General features: G+C 41.5%; 1 protein-coding gene across 1 annotated transcript; it reads left to right on the top strand.

Moving 5' to 3' along the window:
• Positions 1–5,650: 5,650 nt before the first annotated feature.
• On the top strand, positions 5,651–21,291 carry LOC133665296 (gastrula zinc finger protein XlCGF57.1-like). The gene is made up of 2 exons (XM_062070554.1): positions 5,651–6,129; positions 18,662–21,291. The coding sequence occupies exons 1-2, from the start codon at positions 5,943–5,945 to the stop codon at positions 19,897–19,899; spliced, it is 1,425 nt and encodes a 474-aa protein (XP_061926538.1). The 5' UTR covers positions 5,651–5,942; the 3' UTR covers positions 19,900–21,291.
• Positions 21,292–21,575: the final 284 nt, after the last annotated feature.

The following is a 21,575-nucleotide window of genomic DNA, read 5'->3' as shown; positions in this document are numbered from 1 at the left end:
TTTATATATGTCGCCTATACTGTATAAAACTACAAAATAACAAACACGGAGGCTCCAGTTTTACACGAGGACCACTTTATGTCGTTTGTTTTCAAACTCCGCACCACCACAACGAGTCACAACTTCCGCTCTTAGCGCCTTCAAAACAAGAGTTCCAGACATGTACTGTATAACAGCTTATAACAGGAGCTTAAAGGCCTACTGAAATGATTTTTTTTTATTTAAACGGGAATAGCAGATGGCGGCGCTTCAGGGCAGCGGCTTCTTGCGAGCGCTCCTGGAAGTGTAGACCGATTTGGCAAAAATACCCCTCAATTCAGTCAATTTCATGGCTGGCTCACAGCGTGTTCACTCCGTGATCACTTACGACCGACTTACGATTCTGGATGTGGAGAGATCGGGCCATTTTGGGCTGAAAGATGCGTGTACGATGGACCTACTCGCTAGCTTGGGAATTCTTCGCGAGGTACATCCAGCAGTGGCCTTTGAAGCAGCGGCGTCGACTACCAGCGGAGACCGTCAGCGAAAGAGACGTAAGCGATGCGCTCGGAAGCAGAAGCGGGGGTGTCGGGCGGGGCTAACAACAAAGCTAAATGCGTTGTTGTTAGCGGGGCTAACGAAAAAGCTAAATGCTAATCCACAAAGAAGCGCTAATAAGGAGTCTGTTAAACTAGAACTAGCCAGCGCCAGGCTGGATAATCCCTGCACACATAGCAATTCTCTTAGAATAATATACAACTCACATAATGTTTTTTCTGCGTCAGAGGTGGACATGCATTTTACTGAGGTGGCAAACAATCTAAAAATTCCTGTCATATCAATTCCTAGATATGGTCGAAATTATTTAAAGTGCACTATACATAATAAACGTAACATTATTAATATTGCTACTACGGATACTTTCAACAAAAACTCCTCAAAACAGCCACTACCTATAATATGGGCTTTTTAAACATAAGGTCATTGTCTTCCAAAACGTTATTAGTTAATGAAGTCATCAGAGACAACAATCTTGATGTCGTTGGTCTAGCCGAGACCTGGCTCAAACCAGACGAATTTTTTGCGCCGGGTGAGGCGTCTCCTCCTGGCTATACGGGAACGCATATTGCCCGCCCCATTAAAAGGGGTGGGGGTGTTGCACTAATATACAACAAAAACTTTAGCCTTACCTCGGACCTAAATAATAAATATAACTCGTTTGAGGTGCTTACTGTGAGGTTTGTCACACCGCTGCCTCTGCACCTGACTGTCATCTACCGCCCCCCAGGGCCCTATTCGGACTTTATCAATGAATTTTCAGAGTTCGTTGCTGATCTAGTGACGCACGCCGACAATATAATCATAATGGGAGACTTTAACATCCATATGAATACCCCATCGGACCCTCCATGCGTGGCGCTCCAGACTATAATTGATAGCTGTGGTCTTACACAAATAATAAATGAACCCACGCATCGCAACGGTAATACGATAGATCTAGTGCTTGTCAGGGGTGTCACCACCTCTTAAGTTACGATACTCCCGTACACTAAAGTAATGTCCGATCATTACCTTATAAAATTCGAAGTTCTGACTCATTGTCAACAAACTAATAATAATAATAATAACTACTATAGCAGCCGCAACATTAATACTGCCACAACGACGACTCTTACTGACTTACTGCCTTCGGTAATGGCACCATTCCCAAATTATGTGGGCTCTATTGATAACCTCACTAACAGCTTTAACGACGCCCTGCGCGACACCATTGATAGTGTAGCACCGCTAAAGCTAAAAAGGGCCCCTAAAAGGCGTACCCCATGGTTTACAGAAGAAACTAAAGCCCAGAAATTATCATGTAGAAAGCTGGAACGCAAATGGCGTGCGACTAAACTTGAGGTTTTCCATCAAGCATGGAGTGATAGTTTAATAACTTACAAACGCATGCTTACCTCAGCTAAAGCTAAATATTACTCAAATCTCATCCACCTCAACAAAAATGATCCTAAATTTTTGTTTAGTACAGTAGCATCGCTAACCCAACAAGGGACTCCTCCCAGTAGCTCCACCCACTCAGCAGATGACTTTATGAATTTCTTTAATAAGAAAATTGAAGTCATTAGAAAAGAGATTAAAGACAATGCATCTCAGCTACAGCTGGGTTCTATTAACACAAATACGACTGTATATACGACGGACATTGCCCTCCAAAATAGTTTCTCTCTCTTTGATGAAATAACATTGGAGGAATTGTTAAAATGTGTAAATGGGACAAAACAAACAACATGTTTACTTGACCCAATTCCTGGGAAACTTATCAAGGAGCTTTTTGTTTTATTGGGTCCATTAGTGTTAAATATTATAAACTTATCACTTTCCTCTGGTACTGTTCCTCTAGCATTCAAAAAAGCGGTTATTCATCCTCTACTCAAAAGACCTAACCTCGATCCTGACCTCATGGTGAACTACCGGCCGGTGTCCCACCTACCGTTTATCTCGAAAATTCTCAAAAAAATTGTCGCACAGCAGCTAAATGAACACTTAGCGTCTAACAATCTCTGTGAACCTTTTCAATCCGGTTTCAGGGCAAATCACTCTACGGAGACAGCCCTCGCAAAAATGACTAATGATCTATTGCTAACGATGGATTCTGATGCGTCATCTATGTTGCTGCTTCTTGATCTTAGCGCCGCTTTCGATACTGTTGATCATAATATTTTATTAGAGCGTATCAAAACGCGTATTGGGATGTCAGACTTAGCCTTGTCTTGGTTTAACTCTTATCTTACTGACAGGATGCAGTGTGTCTCCCATAACAATGTGACCTCGGACTATGTTAAGGTAACGTGCGGAGTTCCCCAGGGTTCGGTTCTTGGCCCTGCACTCTTTAGTATTTACATGCTGCCGCTAGGTGACATCATACGCAAATACGGTGTTAGCTTTCACTGTTATGCTGATGACACCCAACTCTACATGCCCCTAAAGCTGACCAACACGCCGGATTGTAGTCAGCTGGAGGCGTGTCTTAATGAAATTAAACAATGGATGTCCGCTAACTTTTTGCAACTCAACGCTAAGAAAACGGAAATGCTGATTATCGGTCCTGCTCAACACCGACATCTATTTAATAATACCACCTTAACATTTGACAACCAAACATTTAAACAAGGCGACTCGGTAAAGAATCTGGGTATTATCTTCGACCCAACTCTCTCGTTTGAGTCACACATTAAGAGTGTTACTAAAACGGCCTTCTTTCATCTCCGTAATATCGCTAAAATTCGTTCCATTTTGTCCACAAGCGATGCTGAGATCATTATTCATGCGTTCGTTACATCTCGTCTCGATTACTGTAACGTTTTATTTTCGGGCCTCCCTATGTCTAGCATTAAAAGATTACAGATGGTACAAAATGCGGCTGCTAGACTTTTGACAAAAACAAGAAAGTTTGATCATATTACGCCTATACTGGCTCACTTGCACTGGCTTCCTGTGCACCTAAGATGCGACTTTAAGGTTTTACTACTTACGTATAAAATACTACACGGTCAAGCTCCTGCCTATCTTGCTGATTGTATTGTACCATATGTCCCGGCAAGAAATCTGCGTTCAAAGAACTCCGGCTTATTAGTGATTCCCAGAGCCCAAAAAAAGTCTGCGGGCTATAGAGCGTTTTCTATTCGGGCTCCAATATTATGGAATGCCCTCCCGGTAAAAGTTAGAGATGCTACCTCAGTAGAAGCATTTAAGTCTCATCTTAAAACTCATTTGTATACTCCAGCCTTTAAATAGACTCCCTTTTTAGACCAGTTGATCTGCCATTTCTTTTCTTTTCTTTTCTACTCTGCTCCGGGGTGGACCGCTAGCCTGTCCATCGGATGGGGACATCTCTACGCTGCTGACCCGTCTCCGCTCGGGATGGTTCCCGCTGGCCCCACCATGGACTGGACTTTCGCTGATGTGTTGGACTTTCACAATATTATGTCAGACCCACTCGACATCCATTGCTTTCCGTCTCCCCTAGAGGGGGGGGGGGGGGGGGGGGTTACCCACATATGCGGTCCTCTCCAAGGTTTCTCATAGTCATTCACATTGACGTCCCACTGGGGTGAGTTTTCCTTGCCCGTATGTGGGCTCTGTACCGAGGATGTCGTTGTGGCTTGTACAGCCCTTTGAGACACTTGTGATTCAGGGCTATATAAATAAACATTGATTGATTGATTGATTGATTGACTTGATCATTTCGCGATATTGCCATATTTTTGCTGAAAGGATTTAGTAGAGAACATCGACGATAAAGTTCGCAACTTTTGGTCGCTGATAAAAAAAAAGCCTTGTCTGTACCGGAAGTAGCGTGACGTCACAGGTTGAAAGGCTCCTCACATTTCCCCATTGTTTACACCAGCAGCGAGAGCGATTCGGACAGAGAAAGCGACGATTACCCCATTAATTTGAGCCAGGATGAAAGATTCCTGGATGAGGAACGTGAGAGTGAAGGACTAGAGTGCAGTGCAGGACGCATCTTTTTTTGCTCTGACCGTAACTTAGGTACAAGCTGGCTCATTGGATACCACACTCTCTCCTTTTTCTATTGTGGATCACAGATTTTTATTTTTAACCACCTCGGATACTATATCCTCTTGAAAATGAGAGTCGAGAACGCGAAATGGACATTCACAGTGACTTTTATCTCCACGACAATACATCGGCGAAGCACTTTAGCTACGGAGCTAACATGATAGCATCGTGCTTAACTACAGATAGAAACAAAAGAAATAAACCCCTGACTGGAAGGATAGACAGAAAATCAACAATACTATTAAACCATGGACAGGTAACTACACGGTTAATGCTTTCCAGCCTGGCGAAGCTTAACAATGCTGTTGCTAACGACGCCATTGAAGCTAACTTAGCAACGGGACCTCACAGAGCTATGCTAGAAACATTAGCTATCCACCTACGCCAGCTCTCATCTGCTCATCAACACCCGTGCTCACCTGCCTTCCAGCGATCGACGGAGCGACGAAGGACTTCACCCGATCATCAATGCGGTCGGCGGCTAGCGTCGGATAGCGCGTCTGCTATCCAAGTCAAAGTCCTCCTGGTTGTGTTGCTGCAGCCAGCCGCTAATACACCGATCCCACCTACAGCTTTCTTCTTTGCAGTCTTCATTGTTCATTAAACAAATTGCAAAAGATTCACCAACACAGATGTCCAGAATACTGTGGAATTATGAGATGAAAACAGAGCTGTTTGTATTGAATACAATGTGTCCGAATACTTCCGTTTCAACCATTGACGTCACGCGCATACGTCATCATACATAGACGTTTTCAACCGGAAGTTTCGCGGGAAATTTAAAATGTCACTTTATAAGTTAACCCAATGATATTGCATACTCTTTCAGACCCTGTTTTTATTTTGGTTTGCATTTTTAGCTTGAATCAAAAAAAATGTGTATGATAAGCATATGTCTAACAAAGCAAACGGCTTAAAAAAAAAAACAGTTAAAAATTCAGTAGTGCAGTAAATAGGAAGTAAAAATGCTTAAAATGGCGGCCGTGATGACGTAACATTCCTCAGACGCCACTGCGCATGACACCACGCTTTGTGAGAGCCGAGCAGAGCAGTCCTGCCTTGTAACGTCAAGTGTGTCAACTGTCGTGAAACCCCATTGACAAAGAAACAAGTGCGCAGAACGCTCAGAAGTCATTCTTATTTGTTCTCCAGTTTATAAATATATTGTCGTATAAAATACATATTTGATTCTTTATTAAGGGTAAAATCGTCTTGGTGCGTGAGTAGCTTAGCTCGTTTGTTAGCTTAGCTCGCTAGTTAGCTTAGCTCGCTAGTTAGCTTAGCTCGCTAGTTAGCTTAGCTTGTTAGCTGCTAACAGAAGTTATCAACACATCGCTAAGTAGAGCTCAAGTGTGAGAGTAAAGTGTGGTGATTGTGTGAAAATGTCTACATTACAAATGTTGAGAGCGTTGGTGGATCAGCGACTAACTGCTGCCGCTGAAGAAATATTTGTAGTGTTAGAAAGAACGATAGCAGAATACGAGGCGGAACTTTCTAGAACAAAAGAGGAGAATAATCGACTACTGGACGCTGTTTTCAAGAAACATCAAGTTGTGTCACACAGAACAGGTTTGTTGACTTCTTACTCTCACATGTTTACTAACTTTACATTTGATTAATAACATTAACAACAACATCAAGCTGTGTTACACAGAACAGGTTTGTTGACTTCTTACTCACATGTTTACTAACATTATATTTGATTGTTGACAAGAAAATGACATCTGGAGTATATAACACAGGGCTGTCAAGTTTCGGAAAATGACAAGAGTGAGACTTTGGTGTCAATATGAATTCGAAAAAATGGCCTGTTTTAATGTCGATTCATACTTCAAACTGATGTCGTCACCTCCAGTAGGTCTCCCTGCTCTGTGGCTAATGTTAGTCTTATTTAACCAGAAATAAGACATGGAAATCATCTCCACTGTTTAGTCTGCTGGCTCTTCTGTCTTATCCTCTGCATGTGTTGTATCTCTTCTACACAGTGGCGGGCCGTGCGTTTCCCACCTAGGCCTTCCCTGATGTCCGACTTCAATGATCACCTTTCAAAATACCATCATTTATGTCACCACATGACCATTGCTGGAGAAATACTATACAGGGACACATTTACGCACTACTGGGCATTGAACCACAATTAAAACATATCTTATGTGGTACTGTCAAAATTAAAATAGCCAAAAAACATATTAAACGTGAAAAAAAAAAAAAAATCTGAACTCACAATCTGTAGAACCCATTCGAGCTTCCCGGGTTGGCCGACATGGTCTCACAAGATGTAGTTTCTCTTTAGATATCCTTCTTGAAAATGGCCTTGCAAATATATATTTGTCTTGTCTAATCATAAAAGATGCAGACGAGGTGTGTTGGACGAGTTGTGATTGGTTTTTAAGTGTCATTGCTCAAATAAAATAAAAAAAAATCAATGGTGTTATGAGTTATTGTGAAGTGAAGTATATTTATATAGCGCTTTTATCTAGTGACTCAAAGCGCTTTTACATAGTGAAACCTAATATCTAAGTTACATTTAAAGCAGTGTGGGTGGCACTGGGAGCATGTGGGTAAAGTGTCTTGCCCAAGGACACAACAGCAGTGACTAGGATGGCGGAAGCGGGGATCGAACCTGGAACCCTCAAGTTGCTGGCACGGCCTCTCTACCAACCAAGCTATACCGCCCCATATTTACCTTTTTAAGGCTCCAATTATTATATAATCTCAAATATTCCACTTAAAATTTTATTGGGTGAAAATATTGCATATTTCGTGTTTTTTCCATAAAAAAAACAGGGTTTTCTCTGGACAAAAAGAGCATACAACTGAAATCTTTAAAAAAGTTATATTGACAGCTAGACCTAATGTTGATCTAGAGATGTAAAACTTGAATAACCAAATAAAAATTATAAAACTGAATAATGACACATTTTTGATATTCTTTTGACCAAAATCCTTTGGGGTCCCCGGGATCAAGCCTGAGTGGAGGCCTAAATGTATATTTTTTTATACATATATTGTATTGGTTTTTAAAATAAAAAATATCAAAATGGCCCCCGCTTGCTTTGATTTTTCAGTGTGCGGCCCTCAGTGGAAAAAGTTTGGACGCCCCTGCCTTAGGCCATCTAGAAGGCCTTACTGACAACGCATGATCTGGGGCCGTACTTATCAAGCTTCTTAGAGTGCCATTTTACACTTAAGTCCTGAGAATTTGCGAAATTTAGTCCTACTCTCAAACTTAAGAATAAAAGTTTTTTTATCAACGTTCTTAAGTCTAAGAATCACTCCTACTCTCCACGATATTTAAGAGACCTTCAGAGGTGTCTTAAGTGGTTAGGAGTTGCCAGCAGGGGATGGCACTGAGGCGAGAGAGACGTGCGCGAACGTTCAGGGAACGGAACAATGTTGTTGTTTTTTTTGATGACGAGCAGCTGATCAAACGGTATCGTTTAGACAGAGCGGATATTATTTTTGTCACAGATTTAATACTTTTCGATTCCTTGTTGATTTCTGCATGTGGCTGCAGTGGGCTAGTATATATAGAGCCACCCACACCAGTTTCAAATTAGTTGCCTAATTAATGAATTGGAAAGAAAATGTTATGACAGTAGCGTATGTGTGGCCGTGAGGTGAGTGACGTCAGTGAGTGTGTGGGCGATAGAAGAGAGGGAGCCGTAGCGTGAGTGCCGGCGGGGACTAGTTTGTTTTGTATTATTTTGTAGTTTATTGTCAAAATATACACTCCCATTATCCACTTAAATATTTCCAAGATATTTCTTTATTGTTAGACAACGGATTCCCTTCCGTGATTGGTCATTTGTATGGACACAGAAATGACGTCACCTAAAATTCCGTTTACGGCACATAGTAATGTCGTAATTCAGCTCTGAGTGTGACACTTAAGATTCAGTCCTACACTTCGCTGAAAGTGTGAGTAAGACGCTTGATAACTAACTTTTAAGTGTAGCTTTCAGCGAATAATTTATTTACTCTTATGTCAACTCTTAGCAGACTTCTTAGGAGTAATTCTAAGAAGCTTGATAAGTACGGCCCCTGATTGGCTATCACAACAGTGTATCAACTGTATGTCCCGTTCACTTACAGTGCATTTGGTACAGCATGGCAACATAAGCTACCTGAATTCTGATTGGATACAAACTCTATAACAGGGGTCACCAACCTTTTTGAAACCAAGAGCTACTTCTTGGGCACTGATTAATGCAAAGGGCTACCAGTTTGATACACACTTAGATAAATTGCCAAAAATAGCCTACTTGCTCAATTTACCCTTAACTCTATGTTATTATTAATAATTAATGATATTTACACTTAATTGAACGGTTTAAAAGAGGAGAAAACACGAAAAAAATGACAATTAAATTTTGAAACATAGTTTATCTTCAATTTCGACTCTTTAAAATTCAACCGAAAAAAAGAAGAGAAAAACTTAAAAAAAAGAATTTATGGAACATCATTAGTAATTTTTCCTGATTAAGATTAATTTTAGAATTTTGATGACATGTTTTAAATAGGTTAAAATCCAATCTACACTTTGTTAGAATATATAACACATTGGACCAAGCTATATTTCTAACAAAGACAAATCATTATTTCTTCTAGATTTTCCAGAACAAAATTTTTAAAAGAAATTCAAAATACTTTGAAATAAGATATAAATTTGATTCTACAGATTTTCTAGATTTGCCAGAATTTTTTTTAATTTTTATTTTAATCGTAATAAGTTTGAAGAAATATTTCACAAATATTCTTCGTTAAAAAAACAGAAGCTAAAATGAAGAATTAAATTAAAATTTATGTATTATTCTTTACAATAATAAAAAAAATGTTTTACTTGAACATTGATTTAAATTGTCAGGAAAGAAGAGGAAGGAATTTAAAAGGTAAAAAGGTATATGTGTTTAAAAATCCTAAAATCATTTTATGGTTGTATTTTTTCTCTAAAATTGTCTTTCTGAAAGTTATAAGAAGCAATATAAAAACATTAATGAATTTATTTAAACAAGTGAAGACCAAGTCTTTAAAATATTTTCTTGGATTTTCAAATTCTATTTGAGTTTTGTCTCTCATAGAATTAAAAATGTCGAGCAAAGCGAGACCAGCTTGCTAGTAAATAAATACAATTTAAAAAATAGAGGCAGCTCACTGGTAAGTGCTGCTATTTGAGCTATTTTTAGAACAGGCCAGCGGACTACTCATCTGGTCCTTACGGGCTACCTGGTGCCCGCGGGCACCGCGTTGGTGACCCCTGCTCTATAACCTAAAAACAACAGCACTGGAAGGAGCATAATATGACATGAAGAGAATATGAATACTTTTAGATATTTAAGGAAAGTAAATAAAAAAGTACTTTCATCTTTAATTATGATCATGACTGGTTATTTGAGGCCATCAGAGAAGGCCTTGCTGGCCCTGACGGCACACCCCTGCTTCTACACCTCCGCCCTCACTGTCCTCAATCTTTTCTGATCTCTCTTCATCGCCCGGCGTTGCCAACTCCTCAGTAAGGACGGCAGCTATTGGCTGTCACAAGAATTGGTAGAAGTTGATACCGTAATTTCTGGACTATAAGCCGCACCTGACTATAAGCCGCACCAGCTAAATTTAGGGGAAAATACAGATTGCTCCATATATAAGCCACACCCGACTATAAGCCGCAGGGTTTTGATGTGTAATTACCGTAGTATATAGGGTTTCCTGCTACCACGGAGGGGATTGTCGGGACAGAGATGACTGTTTGGGAACGCAAAGCGTCCCATTTATTAACAATAAATCTTTCAATCATTCAATCAAACTTTCACATCTTTGACATGGCGAACAGCATTCGTGCAGAGTACAAATAATACAACGGTGCAAAGTAATACAAAGTGCTCGTCTGTACGTTATCAAAATAACCAGCCTACCGGTATATGAAAAGTCAGTCTTTAATCATCGTGTCATCGTCTTCCTCCTGCGTACTAAAACCACCGAAATCCTCTTCGTCGGTGTCGGAGAAGAACAGGCCGTAAATAAGCCGCACCCTTGTATAAGCCGCAGGGACCAGAACGAGGGGAAAAAGTAGCGGTTTATAGTCCGGAAATTACGGTAGTTGACATCATTAGCTCATTTGCATGAGTGATTACTGGACACTGTGGGAGAGAGGAATAACGTGGTGGGAGACATAAAACGTGAGTTAAAAAATGCAAATTATGATTAGAACTGATGCGGGTTTATTGATTTTTAAATGCGCCAGAAAATAACCCGTTTTGTACAATGCCGAGTAGTGTGTAAATGTGTTTCTGTATAGTATTTCTCCAGCAATGGTTGTGACATAAATGATGGTATTTTGAGAGGTAATCATTGAAGTCGGACATCACTGAAGGCCTAGGTGGGAAACGCACGGCCCGCCACTGGTACCACTAGTGGTTCTCGGGCTCCATCTATGGGTACGTCAAGTAGTCACTTGATTATTTTCCTGTATTCAAACTGTGGCCAAAAAATATGTAAATGTACCTCTGCCTTGTTTTAACAAATACGGTCTACTACGGTACTGTATTTTAATGTTGGTCATTACGGTGGTACTTGGAGAGCCAAGTGTTTTCTGAGGTGGTACTTGGTGGCGTGGCGAAGTTGGTAGAGTGGCCGTGCCAGCAATCGGAGGGTTGCTGGTTACTGGGGTTCAATCCCCACCTTCTACCATCCTAGTCACGTCCGTTGTGTCCTTGGGCAAGACACTTCACCCTTGCTCCTGATGGCTGCTGGTTAGCGCCTTGCATGGCAGCTCCCGCCATCAGTGTGTGAATGTGTGTGTGAATGGGTGACTGTGGAAATACCGTCAAAGCGCTTTGAGTACCTTGAAGGTAGAAAAGCGCTATACAAGTATAACCCATTTATCATTTAAAGAGAGTATCAAAAATATGAACAAAAGACTGAAGGGTAGTAATGTTCACGAACGAACCAAATCAATGACTGGATATTCATTTTGGAGTGATATACAGTTAAATGTTTCACTTTTATTAGCCCAGGTAGTCAAGATAGGTATTAACACATACTTGCCAACCTTGAGACCTCCAATATCGGGAGGTGGGGGGCGTGGTTGGGGGCGTGGTTATTTACAGCTAGAATTCACCAACTCGAGTATTTCATATATATTTCATATATATATATATATATATATATTTATTTTATTTACATATAAACAAAATAAATACTTGAATTTCAGTGTTCCGGTGGCTATCCATTAGATGGCAGTATTGTCCTGTTTAACTTCTCCGTTCATGATATCATTTCGGCCACCGTGTTCAATGGAGAAGTCTGTTCTACAAAATGTACAGGCAACATACACCTTCCCCTTCGAACTGTCCTGGATGAACTGAAATTCTTGTTTCCATTCGTTTTGGAACTTGCAAGCGTATTTCTTCATCTTGCTCATCGACGGCGTCGCCATGTCTGTAATTTCCTCGTTCTTCTGCTTCGTCTCCTTGTTGTGTGCGCAGTTGTGCACTCTACTCTCTGAAAGCCCTAGATGTTATGACGTCATTGGGCAGGCAAGCTGTTTATATTGTGGGAAAGCAGACGTGAGAACAGGCTGTCCCCACTCAGTCTCAGGTCCGCATTGAGCTGGAGGGGGCGTGGCCTCCAGCTCCGGCTGAATACCGGGAGTTTGTCGGGAGAAAATCTCTGCCGGGAGGTTGTCGGGAGAGGCGCTGAATACCTGGATTCTCCCGCTAAAAACGGGAGGGTTGGAAAGTATGTATTAACAGCGCAGAAAAGTAACTGCAGGTTGCTTATAATGATTGTATGAGGCTTCTCCTGGGAATTCCAAGAAGCTCCAGTGCAAGCCAGATGTTTGTTAGTGTTGGGGTGCCCACTTTCTCAGCGTTGCTACGCAACCTTATGTATAAGTTTATGTGTAGGGTATTTGAGTCTGGAAATGACATAATCTCTGTGATAACGAACCCTAGCCGCAGTTCTGTTAAGTACTCATCTGGACTGTGGAACCATTGGCACACATGTTTGTATGTCAGAAACTGACATTTGGGCTTTATGTTTTATAGTTTCGTTTTTAAAGGCCTACTGAAAGCCACTACTGCCAACCACACAGTCCGATAGTTTATATATCAATGATGAAATATTATTATTGCAACACATGCCAATTTCGGCCGGGTTAACTTATAAAGTGCAATTTTAAAATTCCCGCCACACTTCCGGTTGAAAAACTCCTTTGGATATGATTTATGCGCGTGACGTCAGAAAATCTACGGAAGTGGTTGGACCCCATCGGACCCGATAGAAAAACCTCTTGTTTTCTTCGACAAAATTCCACAGTATTCTGGACATCTGTGTTGGTGAATCTTTTGCAATTTGTTTAATGAACAATGGAGGCTGCAAAGAAGAACGTTGTAGGTGGGATCGATCGGTGTATTAGCGGCTAAGTACAATACTTACAGCAACACAACAAGGACTACTTACTTAGAAGACGCCTAGCCGATGCTTGCCGCCAAACCCACGGATGAAGTCCTTCGTCGCGCCGTTGATCGCTGGAATGCAGGTGAGCACGGCTGTTGATGGGAAGATGAGGGCTGGCTATAATGTTTTATTATAGTTCTGTGAGGTCCGGTTGCTAAGTTGCTAAGTTAGCCTTAGCGTCGTTAGCAACAGCATTGTTAAGCCTTACCAGGCTGAGAATTTTTAACCGTGTAGTTACATGTACATGGTTTTATAGTATTGTTGATCTTCTGTCTATCCTTCCAGTCAGGGGTTTATTTATTTTGTTTCTATCTTCATTTGAGAACGATGCTATCACGTTAGCTCAGTAGCTAAGTGTGTCACCGATGTATTGTCTTGGAGATAAAAGTCCCTTTAAATGTCCATTTCGCATGCTCGACTCTCATTTTCAAGAGGATATAGTATCTGAGGTGGTTTAAAATACAAATCCGTGATCTACAATAGAAAAAGGAGAGAGTGTGGAATCCAATGAGCCAGCTTGTACGTAAGTTACGGTCAGAGCGAAAAAAGATACGTCCATCACTGCCTCTCAAGTCCTTCACTGTAACGTTCCTCATCTACGAATCTTTCATCCTCGCTCAAATTAATGGGGTAATCGTCACTTTCTCGGTCCGAATCTCTCTCGCTCCATTGTAAACAATGGGGAATTGTGAGGAATACTAGCTCCTGTGACGTCACGCTACTTCCGGTACAGGCAAGGCTTTTTTTTTATCAGCGAGCAAAAGTTGCGAACTTTATCGTCGATTTTCTCTACTAAATCCTTTCAGCAAAAATATGGCAATATCGCGAAATGATCAAGTATGACACATAGAATGGATCTGCTATTCCCGTTTGAATAAAAAAAAATCATTTCAGTAGGCCTTTAATGTATTGTGTTCTGTTTTTATATGTTTAATGGATCTCAAGGTCTGCAATAAAGATTGATGATGATGTTTAAGTAGCACAGAATTACATAACATCAATAAAATAGAAAAACAAAGAATGCCATCCATCCATCCATCTTCTTCCGCTTATCCGAGGTTGGGTCGCGGGGGCAGCAGCCTAAGCAGGGAAGCCCAGACTTTCCTCTCCCCGGCCACTTCGTCCAGCTCTTCCCGGGGGATCCCGAGGCGTTCCCAGGCTAGCCGGGATACATAGTCTTCCCAACGTGTCCTGGGTCTTCCCCGTGGCCTCCTACCGGTTGGAGGTGCCCTAAACATCTCGGGTGGCATCCTGACCAGATGCCCGAACCACCTCATCTGGCTCCTCTCGATGTGGAGGAGCAGCAGCTTTGCTTTGAGCTCCACCCGGATGACAGAGTTTCTCACTCTATCTCTAAGGGAGAGCCCGGCCACCCGGCGGAGGAAACTCATTTGGGCCGCTTGTACCCGTGATCTTGTCCTTTCGGTCATAACCAAAGCTCATGACCATAGGTGAGAATGGGAACGTAGATCAACTGGTAAATTGAGAGCTTTGCCTTCCATGTCAGCTCCTTCTTCACCACAATGGATCGGTAGAGCGTCCGCATTACTGAAGACGCCGCACCGATCCGCCTGTCGATCTCACGATCCACTCTTCCCCCACTCGTGAACAAGACTCCGAGGTACTTGAACTCCTCCACTTGGGGCAGGGTCTCCTCCCCAACCCGGAGATGGCACTCCACCCTTTTCCGGGCGAGAACCATGGACTCTGACTTGGAGGTGCTGATTCTCATCCCAGTCACTTCACACTCGGCTGCGAACCGATCCAGTGAGAGCTGAAGATCCTGGCCAGATGAAGCCATCAGATAGAAGTAGACACATTGTGGGGTTCCTGGACGTGGTCTACATCGCTAAAAGAAACATCGCCGGAAGAGAATCCCTCTGCCATCTTCCACTAGTTTTTTAAAATATATAAATCTCCCGCTTGAAAAACCCCTCTTCTCTTCTCCGACTCTCTCGTCGTCATTAGGGAAGTCTGTTGTGACTTCCCTTCCTGGTTCCATGGTTCCTGGTTCTATGTTGGCCTAATCTCAACCAATGGTGACTCATCATAGTAAACAACCAACCAATCATGGATGTTCTCAAACGTGCAATCATGTCTTGGAAGGAGGAAGGGGAGGGGTTTAGTAGAACAAGGAACACAACAAATAAGCGCCGTTTGGTCATTGGTCACAAGAATGGGAAAGAATTCCACTTTCAAAGCTTCAACAATTAGTTTCCTCAGTTCCCAATTGTTTATTGAGTGTTGTTAAAAGAAAAGGTGATGTAACACAGTGGTGAACATGCCCTTTCCCAACTACTTTGGCACGTGTTGCAGCCATGAAATTCTAAGTTAATTATTATTTGCAAAAAAAAATAATGTTTATGAGTTTGAACATCAAATATGTTGTCTTTGTAGTGCATTCAATTGAATATGGGTTGAAAAGAATTTGCAAATCATTGTATTCCGTTTATATTTACATCTAACACCATTTCCCAACTCATATGGAAACGGGGTTTGTAGGTTAGCAGGTTAATCTTGAATTGGGTCCGGGGTTTGCAATAGGGAGCCAGTGGAGTGATTTGAGGATGGATGTGATATGATCACGCTTGCACACTTTCATCAGGATCCTCGATGTACTGTTTTGGATGTACTGGAGCTTTTTGATGCTCTTTTTGGGGACCCTGACGAGAAGTGCATTGCAGTAATCAAGCCTCGGTGGAACCAAACAAAAACAAGAGCGACTACACACAGGCTACAAACTTTACCCGGGACTTTGAGAGAGCCATTACCACAGGGGTCACCAACCTGTTCATCGCGATCGACCACTCGATCTTTGAGACCCTAACTGACGATCGCTAAAACATAAAAAAATTAAAGGCCTACTGAAAGCCACTACTAGCGACCACGCAGTCTGATAGTTTATATATCAATGATGAAATCTTAACATTGCAACACATGCCAATACGGCCGGGTTAACTTATAAAGTGCAATTTTAAATTTCCCGCCACACTTCCGGTTAAAAACGTTTTATTATGCTGACGTATGCGTGTGACGTCACGAGGGCAAGGGAAGTATTTGGAGCCCGGAGAAAAAACTCTGTTTTCATTTCATAATTCCACAGTATTCTGGACATCTGTGTTGGTAAATCTTTTGCAATTTGTTTAATGAACAATGGAGGCTGCAAAGAAGAACGTTGTAGGTGGGATCGGCGTATTAGCGGCTGGCTGTAGCAACACAACAAGGACTACTTACCCTGATAGCAGACGCCTAGCCGATGCTAGCCGCCAAACCCACGGATGAAGTCCTTCGTCGCGCCGTCGATCGCTGGAACGCAGGTGAGCACGGCTGTTGAGGAGCAGATGAGGGCTGGCTGGCGTAGGTGGAGCGCTAATGTTTTTATCATAGCTCTGTGAGGTCCGGTTGCTAAGTTAGCCTTAGCGTCGTTAGCAACAGCATTGTTAAGCTTTACCAGGCTGAGCATTATTAACCGTGTAGTTACATGTCCATGGTTTAATAGTATTGTTGATCTTCTGTCTATCCTTCCAGTCAGGGGTTTATTAATTTTGTTTCTATCTGCATTTGAGAACGATGCTATCACGTTAGCTCAGTAGCTAAGTGTGTCACCGATGTATTGTCTTGGAGATAAAAGTCACTGTGAATGTCCATTTCGCGTGCTCGACTCTCATTTTCAAGAAGATATAGTATCCGAGGTGGTTTAAAATACAAATCCGTGATCCACAATAGAAAAAGGAGAGAGTGTGGAATCCAATGAGCCAGCTTGTACCTAAGTTACGGTCAGAGCGAAATAAGATACGTCCTGCACTGCCTCTAGTTCTTCACTCTAACGTTCCTCATCCACAAATCTTTCATCCTCGCTCAAAATAATGGGGTAATCGTCGCTTTGTCGCTCCGAATCTCTCTCGCTCCATTGTAAACAAAGGAAAATTGTGAGGAATACTAGCTCCTGTGACGTCACGCTACTTCCGGTACAGGCAAGGCTTTTTTTTATCAGCGAGCAAAAGTTGCGAACTTTATCGTCGATTTTCTCTACTAAATCCTTTCAGCAAAAATATGGCAATATCGCGAAATGATCAAGTATGACACATAGAATGGATCTGCTATTCCCGTTTAAATAAAAAAAAATCATTTCAGTAGGCCTTTAAATGGTGAGATCATATGCTGGTGGATGACGATTAGGGTTGGGTATCGAGTATCGAGTATCGAGTATCGATTGGAACCGGGACTAGCTTTCCGATTCTCCCGGTATCGTTCAAAAGTTTAAATTTCGATTCCTATTTTCGATACCCAGTCCGCCGACCGGAGAAAAAAAAAAAAAAGTCAGCCGAACCGGAAGAAGAAGCCGCTGAGCACCAACGAAGAAGCGCCCACCCCCGGAAGTGTTAGCATAGCCGAGCGAGTCAGTCAAGCTCAAGCATGGATAGCGGGTGTCGGCGGTCAAAAATGTGGCTTTACTTTACAAAAAAAAAAGAAATAACCTCGAAATAACAGAGCTCCATGTCCATCAAGAAACGAGTGGAGAGAGAGCTGCAGATGTACCAGGACGTTCCACCGATAATTATGTCTGACGACCCTGCTGCATGGTGGTGGAACCAACAAAAGACTTATCCTTTGCTGTCAGATCTCGCTTTCTCCTATTTATGCGTTCAAGCTTCTTCCACACCCAGCGAACGTGTATTTTCCACAGCAGGAGACACTATCTGTCCAGAACGCTCACGCATCCTGCCTGAGAAGGCGGATATGGTAATTTTCCTAAACAAGAACTGTCTCTGATTTTATACTGTACCTGCTGCTAATCTGGACTGGGTTTGGCAAGTTGTTTCTTATTGTTTATTTGCTTTTCTGCACCAGGTTAGCCCATCAGTGGGAGCACGGTAACATTTTTAAGTACCTGCAGCATCATACACTTGTGTGTGTAAATGTGTTTTCATGAGGTTTCCTGCAGCATCATACACTTATGTGTAAATGTGTTTTCATGAGGTTTCCTGCAGCATCATACACTTATGTGTAAAGGTGTTTTCATGAGGTTTTCTGCAGCATCATACACTTATGTGTAAAGGTGTTTTCATGAGGTTTCGTGCAGCATCATACACTTGTGTGTGTAAATGTGTTTTCATGAGGTTTCCTGCAGCATCATACACTTATGTGTAAATGTGTTTTCATGAGGTTTCCTGCAGCATCATACACTTGTGTGTGTAAATGTGTTTTCATGAGGTTTTCAAAAATAAAGCTCTCTTGAGGAAAGTGTACCCCTGGGAAAATGTATTCATAATTTATAATATTTATTTTCAAGTTCATAGATTTGATATTTATATTCTAGTTGAAAACAGCCCTGTGAGGAATTTATGGTAAAGTTCATAAAAAGTTAATAGAATTAAAATTGATGGAGAATGTCAGACTATTTCATTCAGAAAGACTGTAGGTTAGCTAGCTCATTTAAAATATCCTAGACTTTTTTTTTGACCCTGCCTCTTAAAAGAATCGGAGCCGAGGATCGTCAGGAATCGGAATCGAAACAAAGAACCGGAATCAGAATCGGAATCGTTCAAATTCAAACGATACCCAACCCTAATGACGATGTCCCATGTGGGTGAGCAAAACCTGACTTTTCTAAAGCATGTGTTTGTCTTCTCGTGTCCCGCAGACGTCGATGAAGAACATTTTCTCTATGAGCAGCAGCAGGAACCACTGCCCCCCCACATAAAAGAGGAACAACTCATTAAAGAGGAAGCGATGGAACAAAGCATCAGTCAGGAGGGAGAGGACATTGAAGGACTGGTGGAGTTCCCAGTGACTGGTGTCCCTGTGAAGTGTGAAGATGATGAGGTCAAAGGTAAAGGTGAGGAGAGGGGAGGGGCGGAGCCTCCAAGCAGCAGCTCAACACAACACATGACAACAGAAGCTGATGGAGACCACTGTGGAGGATCACAAGCAGACAAGCTCTTAGCTCCTCTATCAGATAATGACACTGATGATGAAGACTCTACAGATGATAAGACATGTCACACTGACAACACTCACTTGAAAGGTTTTGACCTCGAAAAGTCTCTAAATAGACACATGAAAATTGACACTGGAGAGAAATCATTTCCGTGCTCAGTGTGTAGTAAAATATTCTGTATAAAAGGAGACCTGATAAAACACGCAAGAATACATACTCAAGAGGAACCTTTTTCCTGTTCAGTGTGCGGGACAACTTTTGTTAGAAAGGGCAGTTTAAAAAACCACATGAGAATACACACTGTAGAGAAACCTTTTTTGTGTTCTGTGTGTGACTCACGTTTTGCTCAAAGGCAAAATTTGAAAAACCACATGAGAATACACACTGGAGAAAAACCTTTCTCGTGTCCTGAGTTTGACTCAAGTCTTGTACGAAGTCAAAACTTGAAAAAACACGTGACGGTACACACAGGCGAGAAACCTTTTTCCTGCTCAATCTGCGGTGTATGTTTTTCAAGGAAAGAAACGTTGACACATCACATGACAGTACACCCCAGGGGGAAAACTTTTCCCTGTTCAATCTGTGGTGTATGTTTTTCAAGGAATCGCGATTTGACCATTCACATGAGAAGACACACAGGAGAAAGACCTTTTTCATGTTCTATGTGTGATTCAAGTTTTGTACGAAGTCAAGAGTTGAAAAAACACATGACAGTACACACAGGAGAGAAGCCTTTTTCCTGTTCAATCTGTGGCGTATGTTTTTCAAGAGGGGACAGTTTGATAGAACACACGAGAAGACACACTGGGGAAAAAGTGTTGAGTTGCAGTGTGTGTGATGAAAGATTCTCTTATAAATACCAACTCAACAAACACAAGTGTGCTGGTGAGAACAGCAGCAGTAAAATAGAAAAGCGCTCCGCAGACCTCCACCAGGCCTAATCTCCCAGTTGTAAAGAATCATTCAAAAGAAGGCTGAATCCAAACACATACATTTAATCGCTTGTTCCCATTTCTGACAAGTCCTGAAAGTTTCATTAACATCCGACCACAATTTTCTATTGTGTTACTAACTACCTGACGATTATACAAACCACAAATTACTTTATTTGACATCACATGGACAAAGATAAGACCTTCTAGAGGAAAGTTCTGTGGTCAGATGAAACAAAAATGGAGCTGTTTGGCCACAATACCCAGCAACATGTTTGGAGGAGAAAAGGTGAGGCCTTTAATCCCAGGAACACCAATTCCTACCGTCAAGCATGGTGGTGGTAGTATTATGCTCTGGGTCTGTTTTGCTGCCAATGGAACTGGTGCTTTACAGAGAGTAAATGGGACAATGAAAAAGGAGGATTACCTCCAAATTCTTCAGGACAAGCTAAAATCATCAGCCTGGAGGTTGGGTCTTGGGCGCAGATTGGTGTTCCAACAGGACAATGACCCCAAACACATGTCAAAAGTGGTAAATGAATGGATAAATCAGGCTAGAATTAATGTTTTAGAATGGCCTTCCCAAAGTCCTGACTTCAGCGTGTGGACAATGCTGAAGAAACAAGTCCATGTCAGAAAAACCAACAAATTTAGCTGAACTGCACCAATTTTGTCAAGAGGAGTGGTCAAAAATTCAAGCAGAAGCTTGTGGATGGCTACAAAAAGCACCTTATTGCAGGTAAACTTGCCAAGGGACATGTACGGTAAGCAAATATTAACATTGCTGTATGTATACTTTTGACCCAGCACATTTGCTCACATTTTCAGTAGACCCATAATAAATTCATAAAAGAAGCAAACTTCATGAATGTTTTTTGTGACCAACAAGTATGTGCTCCAATCACTCTATCACAAAAAAATAAGTGCTGTAAAAATGATTGGAAACTCAAGACATCCATGACATTATGTCCTTCACAAGTGTATGCAAAATTTTGACCACGACTGTAAATATTATTCTTTGTTACACATCCTGGAAAACAACATCCACACAACAGTTTATATTTATTATTCTACCTTTAAGTTGTGTATTAACACATCAATTTGTACTTCTGCAAATATTTTAGCAGTGATTTTGATGTTATGGTTCAGTGTGCCCCTTCACAGGCTTGCTGTCTCCAAAACAAGTCCCCACCGTGGTGGTGCTAGCGGTCCTACTACTTGTACTTGTACACTATACAATATAATTATGTACACCTTTTGTAAGATAGACATTTTTGTTTGTACTAGCTATTTTGAAACCAGCGCTGTATCCTTTGCATGTGACCTTGTGGAATAAAATGTCTGTTTTTCATGACTAATGGTCTAATTCATTGAGCTGTTTGGTGCCGTGACCCGGATTGACTGACACAGAGTTCTTGAAATGTCTTATTTTCATATGTCTTTATTGAAATAGAAGATTTTTCTCAGTTGAGTCAAGTTTAAATTATTCAATGCAACATTTAGAAAGTCTGGGTTTCCCCTAATGTAATTGATTGTGGCGCAATGCAACGGCAAAATTAAATCCCCTACATCTTAAAAATAACTTTTTTTTAACGTAAAAATAAAAAAAAGTAATACAATGTATTGTACTGTCTAGAGCAGGGGTCACCAACCTTTTTGAAACCAAGAGCTACTTCTTGGGTACT

Source organism: Entelurus aequoreus, linkage group LG14 (genome assembly GCF_033978785.1).
Source record: "Entelurus aequoreus isolate RoL-2023_Sb linkage group LG14, RoL_Eaeq_v1.1, whole genome shotgun sequence".
Lineage (NCBI taxonomy): Eukaryota > Metazoa > Chordata > Actinopteri > Syngnathiformes > Syngnathidae > Entelurus > Entelurus aequoreus.
Note: the sequence above shows the minus strand (reverse complement) of the source record. Positions and strands in the feature narration are given on the sequence as shown.